Genomic DNA, 15,961 nt, shown 5'->3' on the forward strand with positions numbered 1-15,961 from the left:
TCTTTCCATCAAAGGAAAATGAGCACCTTAATTAGTTCCCGGTAGATACACTTTTATAATAAAACGTTTTCTGTCCTGCTGCAGTTGTGAAAAGGGGAATGTTTCATCGTTAAAATTTTCTGGTTATATGTCCGGATACGCTGCCTCTTCTTATTTACATGGATGTTAAGTACTCCGCGCTTGACCCGTCATACATTTAAAAAATTAAATGGCAAAGTAGCATCTCGGCAATACAGTTGTGTTTTTACAGGGAGCCAACGTAAGTTTCTTAATAAAGGAGAGATATGGTCATACTTCTTTACGTTGCAGATGATTCGCGCGGCAAAGTTTTAAACGTACTGCAATGTACGAATATTACAGGCTTAGGTGGATGACCATACACTGATGAACAGTAATATAGTTTATTGAAAACAAGCGGGTTTATTATGGTTTCAATCAGTTGTTTGTCAAAAACGAATCTAATACGGGTTATTTGAGATAATTTCGACATGCAAGACGATACAACAGTAGAAATATGATTATCAAAAGATAGCGTGGGATAAAAAGATTACTCCAAGGTCTTTGATCGATTGAGTGATTGATTAATCTGATTTATATCTGAATAACTCTATGATATAATACATTTTTCAAGTGATATGGATATTTCATAATTTCAATAGCACGACTAATCGATGTTGTAAATAAATACTTTTCTTGAATGATCAAGTACCAACTTATTTCTCACATTGCTTGATTACTATCGCGTAACACCGATTCTGAAATTGAAATCACTGTTCCAGCTAAACTCAAATTTAAAATTTACGTTCTAGCAAGAGGAACTTGCAGTCAAGAGCCTTTAGGCATGCTTATTTCAGCTCTCATATTTTCAGTTTCGATCTCCCTTGCAGAATCAACAGTGTACTGTTTTACAACTGAACTGTAAGGCCGAAAATCCTGCAATAATCCATGGACCCAGTGATACTGCATGGATATCGAGGGGGTGTAGAGAGTTTTCGAAGCAACTTCTTGTATTCAGTATTAAGAGAGCCACCTACAAGAGTCAAAACATGGGATGGACAAGAAACTTCATCAAAAACACCAAATCTACAAAAAATATTTACTTTACAGTAAAAGGGGAATTAAGAGTCTTATTTTTTTTTATAAATAATTCTTGATGGTTTCCCTAAGAGGATCCATAAAGGAGGTCCTCCAGTTACCACGATGGTAAATCGGCGAAGTTTCCTCGGCAAAATTAATTTTTGTATTAGTCAGTGGCATATGTTATAGCATCTTACCCTAAGCAACTGCCTCGGCAACTTGTTCTATGAATGCTGCTGTGTTCAGTTCCGAGACCCTAAAACCCTGATATTTTTGTTGGTGTATAGCATGGCACGGTTCGTCTCTTCACTAAAGGAGACTAGAGGGCTAGGGTTGTACTCGTTCCTTAGTGTTTTATCAGAAAAAGGTTGTTTTCCCAAGTTGAAAACCCTAACCCGACAACATGTCCTAGGATATTCTTTCCTAATGATTGAGCAGTTTTCCCAGCTGAGGATTGCTTGGGCTAAAAATTAAGACACTAGACTAGATGTTTCAATTGCAAGATTAAGTTCTCGTTCCTCCCCTTACCTTCAGTTTTCATGATAACTACGCTCTTAGTTTTGCGACTGATCGGTTGAGCCGGAGTGGTTCGAGTTTTCTGGACCAATCACGGAGCAAAGATAATGTCCAGCCATTTTTAAGATCTCTCAACTGCATATAGATGTCTACGAGAAATTGCAGTGTTTAGGAGAACGATCATCCAAGATCACTGTGCAACTCATAAAACCGTGAACACCTAAAATACGTCTGGAATGTTAATTTTGCACTATAACCAATAGCGCGCGAAAAAAAAAAACGCAGAAATAAATTGTTTGATCATTTGTCTTCCTGTTCATTTTCTATTAAGTAACTACTGTCACCTGTTCCACTTGAAAACGACGACAAAACCTAAGAATTCGAGGTTTGGAGAGCACGAGAGAAGCGTACGTAACAAGAGCTATTGTCGCCACGCCTCGAGCAGCTCTTACGTATCTCTCGTGCATCCTTAACTCGAGCTCGACAAATGAAAGCAATTCTACTCACCAAAAGGAAGCAAAAATGATACCTATGGGAAGGGAGCTTGGCTGCCACAAGTAAATTGGAAAAGAAGCCACAATCTGAAGATGATCTTACCAAGAGTGCTTCAAAGATATTAATTCTCAGGGTACCTGGTGAGCATTAACACTCTGGCGTTGTTGTAGGGCTTTCATAGCGCGTACAGTCTTACGCAGATGTTTTTAACAGCCTTTTCCAGGCATTCAGTTTGTAAATTGGAGCGAGATCAAAGGTGCGATAGATTATCCATGTACACTAGCGAAAAGAATTGTTGAAGCCTATTCATTAGAAGCTGTTTCTCGTAGATCTTTCCCTAAGTACGCTCTTGCGTTTAGAATTGAAAATCCTCATTTAAATATTGTCATCACTGCAATGTAGCATTATAATATTTTCAATGATATCATGGCACAACGTAGATAGAGAACATGTAATATGTGAGACAAGTCACGGATTATCCCAGTCGACTAAAGTAATCTTGCCTGCTACATTATATTTTTATACTTAATCTCCATCTAATCGAAGTAATATACAATTTTTTAATCAATTACCATATTAGAAATAACAATATATCGCTTATAACTCTGAACGTAATAGCGTTAAATTCATTTCGTCAAAAATCCAGAAGATTTTTAGTACTTTTGGGCGTGGTTGCTTTTACTGATTTTACCATATACCTAAATGTTTTATCTGAAAAGCTTTGCTTAAGAAAAGGTTTTTCTGTTCACAATGCCTTATTTCATGCAAAGATAGTTCGTATTCAAAACATCATTTCCGGTTTTTTAATGTCCTCCCTTTGACAGATTTCGTGGAGATGTCATTACGTTGTAGTTGTGATCGGCCATCCGTGAAAAGGAGGCGTCAAATTTATTTTGTGGAATCTGTCATGTAACTTAACAACGAGACAAAAAAAATCAAATATCTTAACGCTAATAAAAAGTCATGAGCGGAAGCGAAGTAAGTGTTCCTTTCTATTCTATTTAGCGGCTCTAGGGTCTTCATCACGAAGACAACATCGGGCGAGCTCGGATTTCGTCATCAAAAATCTACCCGAGATGACCTCTGGTGTTTTCACATCCTCCTTTTGACAGATTTCGTGGGGGTGTCACTATGTTGTAGTTGTGATTGGCCATCCTTCAAAAGGAGGCATCTGTAATATAGGGTAGCAACGAAAAAAAGGCAAATATCTTAACGCAAATACGAAGTCAGAACCAAAAACGAAGTACATGTTCGTTTCTACTCTGTTTTGCGGGTCTAAAATGCTAAATAGGGCCTTCATCACGAAGACAGCATCGGGGGAGCTCGGATTTCGTAATCGGAAATCTGCCCGAAGATGACCTCCTTCTGACGGATTTCGGAGTGGGCTTTCACACCCACACACCGCGGAAATACGTTTTTTAAGGCACGATACAGTATTTTATTGGTCAGCGGACACCTCAACGAAACCATAAAATGCCGTTAACTTTTACAATGTTTTCGCCGTGAGTCAAATCGACAGCGTAAAAAGGCTAAACTTAGAAAGAATACTGTAAACTTAGCTTTGAAACTCCGTTCACCGTTTGGATAGTTCTAAAGCTCAATTATATAATTTGCCAAAGCCGAACTGAAGTTGCACACGATATGAAATTGTTGTTTTTCGCTGGCGGCTCCGTGGCAACTAAGTTTTGTTTACAGAAGAGCATAAGCACTAAGGCTAAAAATGAGACGGTTTTTGAATGACTGAAGCGGTGATCCGAGGACTCTGCACCATCAGGCTTGAAAAGCAGTGGCTTGAACCGTATAAATCGGCATGTCAACGGCATTCCGGTCAGATTCGCCGAGAGGACAAAACATGCTCGTGTAGCACGGACACCCTATCCCCACTCGTTATTGCATGTATCACAGTTGGCCAGAAACCTATGACTGTAACATGTATAGGACTGAAGCCCCCCAATATAAAAAAATTGGCTCAACTAGAGGAAGAATAAACCGAGGTATGTTTAAGTACAAAATGTCCATTGTAATGGTAATAAATTAAGTTTTCACTTTCCACCTTAGTTTGTAATTTTTTTTCTAAGCTGTAATTTTTTTTCTGAGCAATAATTTTACTTTCCCAACAAGTATTTGTTTCCCATCACAATTATGAATAATTTGTAGTATGTCTTTTTTTATGCTGCTCCTCCCTCACTAATCATTTTATTGCTTTCTTTTTGCTTTTTCTTTTCTTTCTTTACTAACTTACTGCCATCTGCAACATAAAATGTAGTAAGCTAACAGAATACTTCTGGTTTATATAGCTCCCTGATTCACAAAGTAACATTACCATCTTGGTACTACTAGAAAACAAATTTTTAAAAAAACAAATGTTTAAAAAACAAAAGTACTGTACGGTAAAATAATTATAATAATATAGTTTAATCGATTTATGTGAATAAAGCACTGTATTGTCTTTTCTCATATTGCAGCAGCCTTGAATGAATCAACTATCTTCTAAACTTAATTTCTTATATTCAGAAGCTGCCTGAATTATAAACAAAGAACTTAAGTTGGGTGTTTATGGAGGTGGAAAGAACATAATGATTATGATGATTAATCTTCCAAATTACAAATGTCAGAGGGAAATTATCAGAAGTATTTCTGAAGTCAAAGTTGTTTCTTAAAAATGTTCAGGAGAAAATTGATTAGATTAAGTCAGCTGTCAATTCCCAGTTAACACTAAGTCATGAGGAGTAACCAAAAGCTCGTAATTAGCCTGTGTACTGCTGTGCTCATCCAGTCAAATAAAAATCAGGGATGGGATATTCCCAAGCGTAAACAATGATAGCACCATACAAATGTCCTTTTCCCAACTTATTACTGGGGAGAGGAGCACTGGTATGGCTACACTAGTTGTAGTCAATGAGAAATTCTTAACTAATTTCAGCTATATACATATATTTTGCCACCTCAGAGAAAGAAAATGGCTACAAGTCAAATAGGAATGTTTCATAACAATGTTCTGTAGGGAAATGATGTAATATTACTGATGGGGATCATAATTATCCTTACAGTGGCAGAGCATGTGATGTGTATGTTAAGCAAAGCAAAGCTAATCTTAAAAAAAAATGAATGGAAAAAGAGTAGTTGATTATTTGCATAAATTAATGCAATGCACATGCAGGATCTCTTCCACCAACACTGCGTTGAGCGACCTCTTACCTCCCCTGAGAACACTGCAGTTGAGAACTAGGTCGCATAATTATATTTTGCCTAAGGTTCAGACAAGCCGTTTTAAATCAGTTTTTATTAATAGATGTCTTTTCAATAGTAATTAATACCTTTTCATTTTCCTTATTCATTCTATTCATGTTAATTGTTGCACGTCTGTCTGCACAATAATTCTTAATAAAGACCTTTATTATTATTATAATTATTATTAAGATAGTGGAATATACTTCAGGTAAACATACATGTGCCTGTAAAAGTATCAAATGACCGAGTTATAAAAACATAATAATAATAATAATAATAATAATAATAATAATAATAATAATAATAAAAAAGTGGGTTTCGTTGAAAATGCTTTCGTGTAAAACAATTAGCTGTTTGGGAAATTAAAGTAGCTGTTGTTGCAACAGAATAACGCTTATTTAGTGATGTTTACAAAGGAAGTGGAAATCGAAGAAATTGTGAATTGTTTGCTGGGCTAAGGCTTGACAAAGATTATTATATAGGCGATTGATTGAGGGCGCTGAAAATATGCAATATTTTAGACCGTCCAACATGATCGGTTCATTTATAATTTATCTTGAATTAAGCCTTTATTAGCAGAAGTTGATAGTAGATCTCTGTTACATGTCTTTAGTACGTTTGGTGTGCCTGTTCATGAGATAACTTGTTGATAAAACTGCAAGTATATGAAATGAACAAATGTTTTCATATTTTGATTACGGACACCCGTTCTTAAAGGCACAGAAAATAAGAAGGGTGGAATGGCGAAAAATCAGTCTATAAAGGTAAAATTCTCATCCAAGCGAATAATTACCAAAATGAAAAGGCACCGCACGTCGGCGCAAAGTGAGTGTATGAATATTTTCACAACACAATAATTACCTGTGTCACTTCATGCTAATAACACTTAAGAATCCAACCAGTCCTCAGACCCACTGGAAAATTATCTTACAGAACTAATCTCTTGCTTTGTCTGGATAACTATCGCTATTCTTGACAATTCTGAAGGCGAGGGCGACTGAAGAACCAAGATCGCGCTTCGTAACTGGACGGCCAACGTAAGTCAGCAAACAGCACACAACTCCAAACAAAATGACTCCCCTATACCGCTATTTGTTAAGACGTGGTTTTAGTATAAAAAACCCAGGAAAGAGTACCATATAACCCCAACATTAATTATGCATTCAATTTCATTAATCATGTATGTACCCTATTGTTTTTAAGACAATGACTTATTCCCACGGGTTTAGCATATATTCATTACTAATAAGTAGTTACTGCTTCAATAAAAGAGAAATTGATTGAAAGCGGCTTTTTCGTCTCCATTCCTTTCTCACGTTCTTCTCCCTTCTCCCCTTCGTTCCTAACTTCTCGGTTTTTTTTTTCTTTCCTTTCCTTTCCTTTTTACCTTCTTGGCAGTTCTGCTGAGCCTTGAACCATCGCTCCTCAGGCAACGCGTTATTATCAGACAATTATCAAACCATAGCCTTACCACTATGCTACGCAAACTAGTTAGGAGTTCCTCTCCAAAAGCTAAATTTTCTTTTACCTTTCAGTAAAAAAATTTTCATAACAATATATGTGCATTGATATAATGCACCAAAGGTCCCCTTTGCACTAAAGAATGCATTTCTTCTCTACGATTGGCCAAATACCACATAGAAAACAAAATTTATTCATACCTCTTTCTAATAACATCAACGAAAGAAGAAGATAGAAGGAAGAAGAACAACAACAACTCGGAGATGGGGAGACTTTCTCGAATATTATCTGATCACGACCGGTGCATACAGAGGTGTAAGGATCACAACCTGCTTGTGACGTTGGTAAAATGTCCTCGAGCTGGGTGCAGCAATGAACTTAGCTGGACGCGACGTGCTTCATCGCGAGACGGGTACGAGTGGCGATGTTCAAAAAAGGGTTGCGATGGAATGGCTTCAATGCGCCGGAATTCACCGGTGCGCCCACACAGGGTATCGAAAATACATGGTGGGGAATCAAGAGAGGTTTGCCCCAAACAGGAACATCCAAAGGACTTTTCGATGGCTACCTACAAGAATATATGTGGCGTCAGCACTACGAAAACGATCCCTTTGGAAACATTATCGAACATATCGCCCAACTTTGTGAAGTCCAGAAAGACTAGATACAAAGGTTTCTTTGCATCGCTGTATGCACCGGCCTTCACGAACAATTTTCATCACTAGGACACGAAAGGATAATGAAAGAATCAACCAAAACCACAAGAACAGGTAAGACACAACATTTATTTAAACTTTGCATTGACAAACTTCAAAGCCTGACCGTAGACTTAACGTTATTTTCCGGCCAATTTTACGCTTTCAAAGCGAAACTGAACATTCAGTTATATTTCAAATTTAAAAACCTCTAGAAAATTACTTGAGTTTTCCGTTTTGCAAAGCCAAAACGCGCCAAATTTACCCTGTTTCAAAAAAGACTTAGGAAAAAAATCCAAATTTTGAAAACAAAGACTGCTAGTCTCTGCGGAGTACTATTGTTATCGCTATTGTTTTAATTGAACAAAGACTGAATGCATAATTAATGTAGGGGGTTATATGGTACTCTTGCCAAAACCCATTCAAAGGATCAAATATAACAAACAAGGAGAAGTATCATGCATATTTTCCAACTTAAAACCACGCAAAAGGCCGGTGTCTTCATCGAACTCAGTCTCCAAACATATCGAAGCGCTTGGCAGCCTAAAGTTGATGACCACTGACCAGTTACTGTGACGTCACCAAAACGTATTTCCGCGGTGTCCACATATGGAACTCCATCACGCTCCCATGGTACACCGCTCACTTGCGGCAGTTCTTTACCTTCGAGGCTGAGCGGTGAACAAGACACAAACCGAGAATGTTTTTGCCACTGCTGTGTAGTTTATGGCTTTTTGCTTCCTCTTCTTCGGGCATTGTGTACTCAAATAAAGAAACGTTAAATGAAGGTAATTACTCAGTCGATTGGGAGTACGAAAACAATACAGAAACCTTTCATTTTAAAGTGAGGGTAAAAGCTACAGGTTGGATTGGATTTGGCGTATCGAGATTGTTGTGGCCCGACAACGAAACCTTAAAGTGGAATTACAATTCCATGCAGTATTACGATGTTCTTGTTGGCGGTGTTAACGGTAGTGGAAAAGTGTATTTCAAGGTTAGTTTTTATTTTCGTATTTTCTAGTCGTAACAATGTAACTCCATATTTTTATCCTTGATACATGAAAGTCGCTAAAAATAATGGCAAACCTATCTGCTGCGTTATTTGTCAGGAAGCTCTTCTTTAATCACATAGATCGCTAGTAAATTTGTAAGACTCAAACCATAGCCAAGCCCTATCTTAGTGTTGATGATATTCAATAAAGCATGTGTTACATTTATATTTACGTCTACAAAACTTAATTTTTGGAACAAAAAGAATGTCACAAAAGGAAGATTCCAACCGCATTCCATTCACTCTCATGTTTCACTCTCACAACCACTCAGTTTAATCCATCATTCTTAAAAACTTTAAATTACTTCAAAACGATCCAGAGACAAGCACTATCTTTTCGCAGCCTCCGCTCATTTCATTCAAATGCGACAAAAACATAGGCAATTTTTTGGTCAGAAGTTCTTTTCAGACTAATGACCAACCAGGCACTTTTAAATGCACTCGTGCATGATGCAAAACGTGTCCTTTCATTCACAACACGGAGAAAATATTGGGACCCAAACGATCCATTAAGATCACCAATCACTTCACGTGCACCTCCCCCAATGTAATCTATATCATAACTTGCACTTATTGCAAAGAGATATACATTGGCAAAACAGGCAGAAGACTAGGTGACCGATTCCGAGAACACCTTCACGATGTGGAAAGGAATGACAGGGACACATCGAAACCAGTCGCTAGACATTTTAATTTACCTAATCATTCTAAGCAACATATGGCAATCTGCAGTCTTTCCTTACACTTAGGTAGCACGGAAAGCCATAAAACTCTTGAACAAAAGCTCATCTTTCACAGGTATCGACGAACGCTTTTCATTCCACTAATTTATTCATGTTTTTTTTCATTGCCATGTTCCCACCAATAACGTAGCTCCATTTTCTGCCTTTAAAAACACACACAACCCACAATTCCTCTATTCGCTCTGACAAAGGGCTAACACTCGAAACATTAGCTTATGTAATCGTTATGGTGGCCAATTTTACCGTTTCAACTTTGTTGATATATCCAAATTATTTTGTAGAGTTTAGACCAGTGATTCCAGATGTCATCAATATCATCATAGACAAAGGCACCGTCCCAAGGGATGGCAGACAAATCAGCTAGAAAATAAAACAGACTCTGTACAAGCTACAAGTGACTTCTTCCAATATCTGCAACATTTGATCAGGCTTATATGGGTTTTTAGTGTAAGAAATAAGAGGCTCTTATCTCTCATGGCAGACCCGTTACAAATCTCCTGCAGGCTCACTTCCCCAGCCACCTTGGTTCATGAAACCCACAAAATCCTTGTTTAATTTCTAACCTTAATTTGGTTTATTTAGAGAGAAAACTTAATTTTGTAGTATCTGTGTTATAATTATACTAAGACTTGTAGCACAATCATGGTGCCCATTTGTGTAACATACTTAAGGCATTTTTATGAAAATGCGGCAAGTGTACCAAAAATATTATTGTTTGCTAGATATAAGCTAGTTATCATCATAAAAGCATTTTTAGTGAGTTTTGCGATGTTTGTAAGATTTTTAAAGCGAAGTTATTAAATACCCACAATCCTCTGTGGGTGTGGCATTTGACTCTCACTTAATTTCACCGGCTATAATGACTAAAATGCAATATATAAATATATTTCAACACTATCTGGATTTACAAAGAGGCAATAATTTCTTCATTGACATCCATAGGGACTTTGTAAATGTTATTTCTTTTTCTCTTTAGTTCTCCACACACGTCTCACAGTTCTGGCAAGAACAAGTGCACTTTTTTTTTCCGTCATGATTTCGTTCGTAATACTTTCTGTCAGCTTCTTTCTTTTTCTCTGTCTTTTTTTCTCTCCACTTTTTCATCTTTTCAACACTTGAAGAGCTTTCTTTATTGCCATTCATCTTTGAAGAAGTCCTTTGTTTCCGCTCTGTTCAAGGTGGTGAAATTGGGTGGATAACAAGAACTGAAGTAGGCATAGCAATCCAGCACGTGTTTTAGACCCTGAAATTGTCCACAAAACACCCCACATATTCAGAGGAGAGGTTACAAAGGAGCCTTTCGATGTTTACTCCTCTATTTGAATGGAAAATTAGGGGTTTGAGAGCTTCGTCTTGTGCACCGGGCGAGAGTGAATATAGGTCTCTGATTTGGTTTATTTCGTATATCTTCGTTTGTATTGTACATAAGGCTTTGAAACTTTGGGGATTTGTATTCGATTACATGAACTGTGTTATGGAGATGTCTAGGCAGCCAAGGTGACCTGGAAGCTGAGTTATGCACTTTTAACTGGGTAAGTAGTATTTAATTGTTGTTGATACTTATTGACGACAACATCGTTTCCGAATTGGGAAATCACTAATTTCGTCCTTGCTGTTGCTTATTTTGAAGAAATAGCTTTACAAGAGGATAAATAGGTTTAGGAACCTTACTCACACAAATCAACTTCATTTCTAGGTTGGCGGTCAAGTTGCCAGACCCGCACTTGTATGATGCAAAGCTCTGTTGAATCTACAGCGTTACACAAGCAGACAATGGCAAGGAGAATTCAAGTTTTTATTCATGTTGTTTAAAAACGGACATCGAACGCTGTCACTTTGCACACAGTGTACTTTGGTCCTACTCAATAAATGGATGTAATGGAAGTTTCAAATTGTTATGGTTTTTAAGCACAAAATTTAGCCTTCTTCCTATATTTATGCAAATGAGATGTTACGCGTTACACCGAAAATAAGGGTATATTTGCATTAATCTTCAATATTTTTCCACTCTTAAATTATTTCAAATGAGAATATAGTGATGTTTTATTGAACTACAATCATTATAGCACAAAAAGGGCAAGTTTTGAAACAATCTGTCATTTGCTGACCCAGATTTCGATATATTTATTTGAACAGCCCAGAACGGGCACCATGATTGTGCTACAAGTCTAAAACAACTATTCACCTATAGTGTCAGTGAATATTCACCTTTTAATTTGGTGAGTAATTATTAATGATTGTTGTAATTTATTAGATTTGCCGACAGGCAGGGACACTGCAACAGCTTGCGCCAATTACAGCAGGCCCAGTAAACCCACCCATCCCAACCCAGGGGAGGACATCCATCACACAGTAATCTTGTGTGTAGGAAATTAAAGTGCACCTATACCCCAAAATTTTTTTCTCTTAACGAAATAAGCTTATTTTTTGGAGTATTTCTCAGCAAAAATTTCTTAATTTGCTCAAATCTTTAATTTTCTGTGTCCAGTCAAAATACGGAAAATCGGCCGCCATCTTGCCCCGCGACCGAGTTTAAAGGGGAATGGCTCTAGCGGGTAATGTGACGTCAAATCGAGAACACGAAAGTCTGCATTTCACACATTTTCACTTGTTTGGGAAGGTTGTCATCGATATTGTCCGAAATATGCCGACTAGGTGTGTTGTATGAGGAATGTACGAAGCGCGATACCCTCTTGCAAATTTCGCACGTTGCTACATCCTTCTACAACACACTTAGTCGGCATATTTTCGGACAACATCGACTATGACCTTCCCAAACATGTGAAAATGTGTGAAATGCAGACTTTCGTGTTCTCGATTTGACGTCACATTACCCGCTAGAGCCATTCCTCTTTAAACTTGGTCGTGGGGCAAGATGGCGGCCGATTTTCCGTATTTTGACTGGGCACAGAAAATTGAAGATTTGAGCAAATAAAAGAATTTTTGCACAGAAATACTTAAAAAAATACGCTTATTTCGTTAAGCAAAAAAAAATTTGGGGGTTTAGGTGCACTTTAACGTCTCCTGCCCCCAACCCTGCAGGAGACGGGACCTGCATTTATTCGTCCCTATCCGAGAAGACTAGAATATCTAACTATTTCTTGATTTTATAGAAAGGTAGCAAATTCTTCTCAATTATTTTAAGACCTTGAGTGTTGGTCCTGCCGGGGCTTGAACCCTTGACCTCCCGCACAGCAGTCCAGTGCACTATCCATTGGGCTAACTGGTCATAGAGTTAATTTATTTGTTTGTTGATTATCGTATCAGCTCATTACATGACTGTTATGGACAAGTTTGTTGAATATGGTTTCATTGGTATTAATAGATATTGGAAGCTTTGATTTTCAGTTGTTTTTGGTACCAATTTTAGCAACAAACCCAGGCCAAAACATTCAGTGATTGACCAACTAATACTGATCGTGTATTAATGCTTGGTGCTTTTTAATTCCATGGCTTCACATATCTCTTAATGTGCTGGCCATCTGTCACTGTACTAAATATTGTAAGGTAGAATTTGTCTCAGACTTGGAAAAGGGCAAACAATATATGTCATTGATGAAGCTCAGCTCCTTGAATTCAGAATAAACAAGTTGGCTGCCACCCTTCAAAATGCCCCTATAAGTATCTTGTTTGTATGAAAATTGTATGACTCAAATGGGCAAACTTTTCCTAGGATCTTATGACAAATGGACATATGCTTCCAAAAGAAGATGAACACCAAGACTGGAATATCACAAGTATTACAGAAAGTAACGGTACTACAACAATGGAATTCTCTCGGAAGAAAAATACTGGTGATGCTGTAGGTGACAATGTCATTGAGGTAGGTTCATTAGTGTGATCATTTCTCATTAACTTTGGTAAAGTTGAAACATGCCCTTCATATTTCAAGCAAGTACTATTCACCTCAGAGCAGCTGAAGAGATAATTTGCAACAATTTTTTGGTATGTTTAGAGAAATAAACTTTTTTTTTCTCTGTGTGGACCTCGGAGTCAGTGAAGGTGGTGGATAACTATCTCACCAATTTGGGGCTTGGTAAATATCCACCACTATTCACTTCAACACTGGTGAATAATTGTACATTATTCATATGAACATCGAAGTATTTTTCAACAGTAGAAACAAATGAGCTTCATAAACACAGGATTAAGTCAGTTATCATTGTTTTCTTCAAACATGTAGGTTTGTTCTCCAAGTCACAGAATAATCTTACAGCATCATGTTTTGCCCTGTATAAATGAAAACTCGTTTCATCCATAGAAAAAGAAAGAGTCTTAGTAATCAGTCAAAGGTTGGATAGATTGTATACATTTTAAGTGTACTTACAAAGCAAATGAATTCAACCCTCTACCTCGACTTAAGATGACCATCTTAAGTTAACCATCATGAACAATGTCTTACCCAAATACTTTAATTGAGGTCTGATTTAATTGTTTTTCAGCCTGGTTGGAGAAGGATGGTGTGCGCTTACCATGACAGTGATGATTATAATACAACTATGAGCAACTTTACAAAACACACATGGGAAGGGCATAAAGATATTGAATTTATCAAGGTACCAAAGAAAGAAGCTGTTCATGAAACCAAAGCATCAACCACTGGAGCCAGTACACAAGCAGTGTCTATTGTGGGCCACTTTTTACTTCTTGTTGTTGCAGTTATTTTCTACTACTAGATTATGGTAATCAATAGTCTCGTTATTTTGCTTCTTGCCTCTTTTGTTGGGTAAGTAAGGGTAAATGGCTATCATTTGCAAAATATCTGCAAAGACAAGAATTCCTGTTTTGTTCACAAGTAATGTTTGGAAAACTCCTGTGTCAATCTTGGAATTCATGCAGGTCAACTCCTGAATGACATTCTCTCTTTAAATGTAGTGCAAACAGTGGTATAATACCATAACTGCCTTCGACACCATGTCTTTGGTTTATGATTGAACATTTAGGGCCAGTTATTTAAACAAAGGTGAGCTGTTGTTTAACAAAACCATGTTCTGTGCCATCTTAAATTTAGCCAAACCTTTTGTCTGAACATTTATTTTTGTGAACATTGTCCAGAGGGCAGAAACCTATCAGTGGATGACATTTATTTAATTAAATCAAACATCTTTTAGAGAATCCCTGAGGCCCACTCCTTGTGTCAAACCATGCTTTGGGTTAGATCTTGTGTAAATAACTGGCTGTTAGAGTTTGAGTTAAATGAAAAAGTAAACTTTATGGTTTACTTTATTGGTTTATGCTTTTGTGATATAAATTACTGATACCTTGTTGGTATAAACATGGCCCTACATCAGACAGATGATGATAGCTTTTGACCCTTAAATATGTGATTGTCCAAGTTGCAATGAATGGTTCTTAAGCCTCTTTTTATATTGATCAGTCCACCAGGTGCAAATTTTGTTCTGAGGAGAAGCTTGCCCCAGAAACTGTAAAGTTTTTATTCTAACTATTTTGAATAATTTATACAAGTTAACACTCATCATGGTCTGAGACTCATAAAAGTAATCTGAGCATTCATTGCTTGATCTAAGTACAGTTGCTTTCACCCAGGTTACTGAAGAATACCTTGTGTATAGCTCCGAAATGTTTCAGTTCTTGGTTTTCACCCACGTAACCTTAGTCCTTGACAACCATCGTTAACCTCCATTGTGGAGCCCCTCAAAAAGTAAACAGAGTCGTGTCGAGAGAGATGTGTGTGAGTTGTAGTGTGATGGTTCTCTGTATAATACCTGGCTGTGGAGTAAAATCTGGAAACAAGGAAGGTATTAGTCTATTCCGTATACCTATCATTGTTGAGAAGAACGGTGAAAGTTACAAACAGCTAACAGCAGATCGCTGAAACGCGTGGGTTTCACAGATAAGCCGAGACGACACAAAATCGGAAGACATGATGATGATGATGATGACTTTATTTAAACTCGGATGAAAATGAGGCTTGTTAGGCCTCTAGCAATAGAGATGCTAATATACCGAGAAAAATGTATGAATATAAATTACAGAGTTTAAAAATAATATAAGCCTAAATATAAATGATGGTATAAATGATGGTGATATAAAATTACAAATTACTTAGATTTCTTATCTCATTCCTGAAAGGGCCAAATTCAGCCATTAATCTTAGCTTATCAGGTAATGCATTCCAAGCCGTAGCAGCAATGTAAGAAGTTGATTTGAGGCTGAAAGTGTGGTCTTAGCTACATGTAAAACAAGTTTGTTTTTGCCCCTAAGATTTTTCTTATTTTCTCTTACTTGAAATAAAGATTGAATATACTGAGGCATATTGTTATAAAGGGCTTTAAAAATGATTAAAAGCATCTCTTGTTTCCGTCTACAACTTAATGAGTAACCAATCTTATAACATAGACTATCATATCCGTTGGAAAAGTCATTAAACACGTATCTAAGGGCAATCTCGTGTAATCTCTCTAACTGGTCACTATCTTGGAGACAGCTATTCCAAACAGAACTACAATAAGTAAAGTGAGGCATGAGAAATGCCCTATATATACGTATCTTTGACGAAAACGAAAGAATGTGTTTGAATTGATTAAGTACATCAATTTGTTTACCTACTTTCTTAATTAACCTAGATATATGACTCTTAAAATTTAACTTGTTGTCAATTACAACCCCTAAGAGTTCACAGTATCGGTCACTTTGACTAGGAAACCATCAATATCCAGTTCTACTAGATC

General features: G+C 37.1%; 1 protein-coding gene across 1 annotated transcript; it reads left to right on the plus strand.

Annotated features, from left to right (window-relative positions):
* Positions 1 to 8,107: 8,107 nt before the first annotated feature.
* LOC148725193 (DBH-like monooxygenase protein 2 homolog) lies at positions 8,108 to 15,600 on the plus strand. Its single transcript, XM_088730391.1, has 3 exons — positions 8,108 to 8,469; positions 12,943 to 13,092; positions 13,712 to 15,600. The coding sequence occupies exons 1-3, from the start codon at positions 8,176 to 8,178 to the stop codon at positions 13,943 to 13,945; spliced, it is 678 nt and encodes a 225-aa protein (XP_088586517.1). The 5' UTR covers positions 8,108 to 8,175; the 3' UTR covers positions 13,946 to 15,600.
* Positions 15,601 to 15,961: the final 361 nt, after the last annotated feature.

Source organism: Stylophora pistillata, chromosome 8, assembly GCF_964205215.1.
Source record: "Stylophora pistillata chromosome 8, jaStyPist1.2, whole genome shotgun sequence".
In the NCBI taxonomy this organism is placed as follows: domain Eukaryota; kingdom Metazoa; phylum Cnidaria; class Anthozoa; order Scleractinia; family Pocilloporidae; genus Stylophora; species Stylophora pistillata.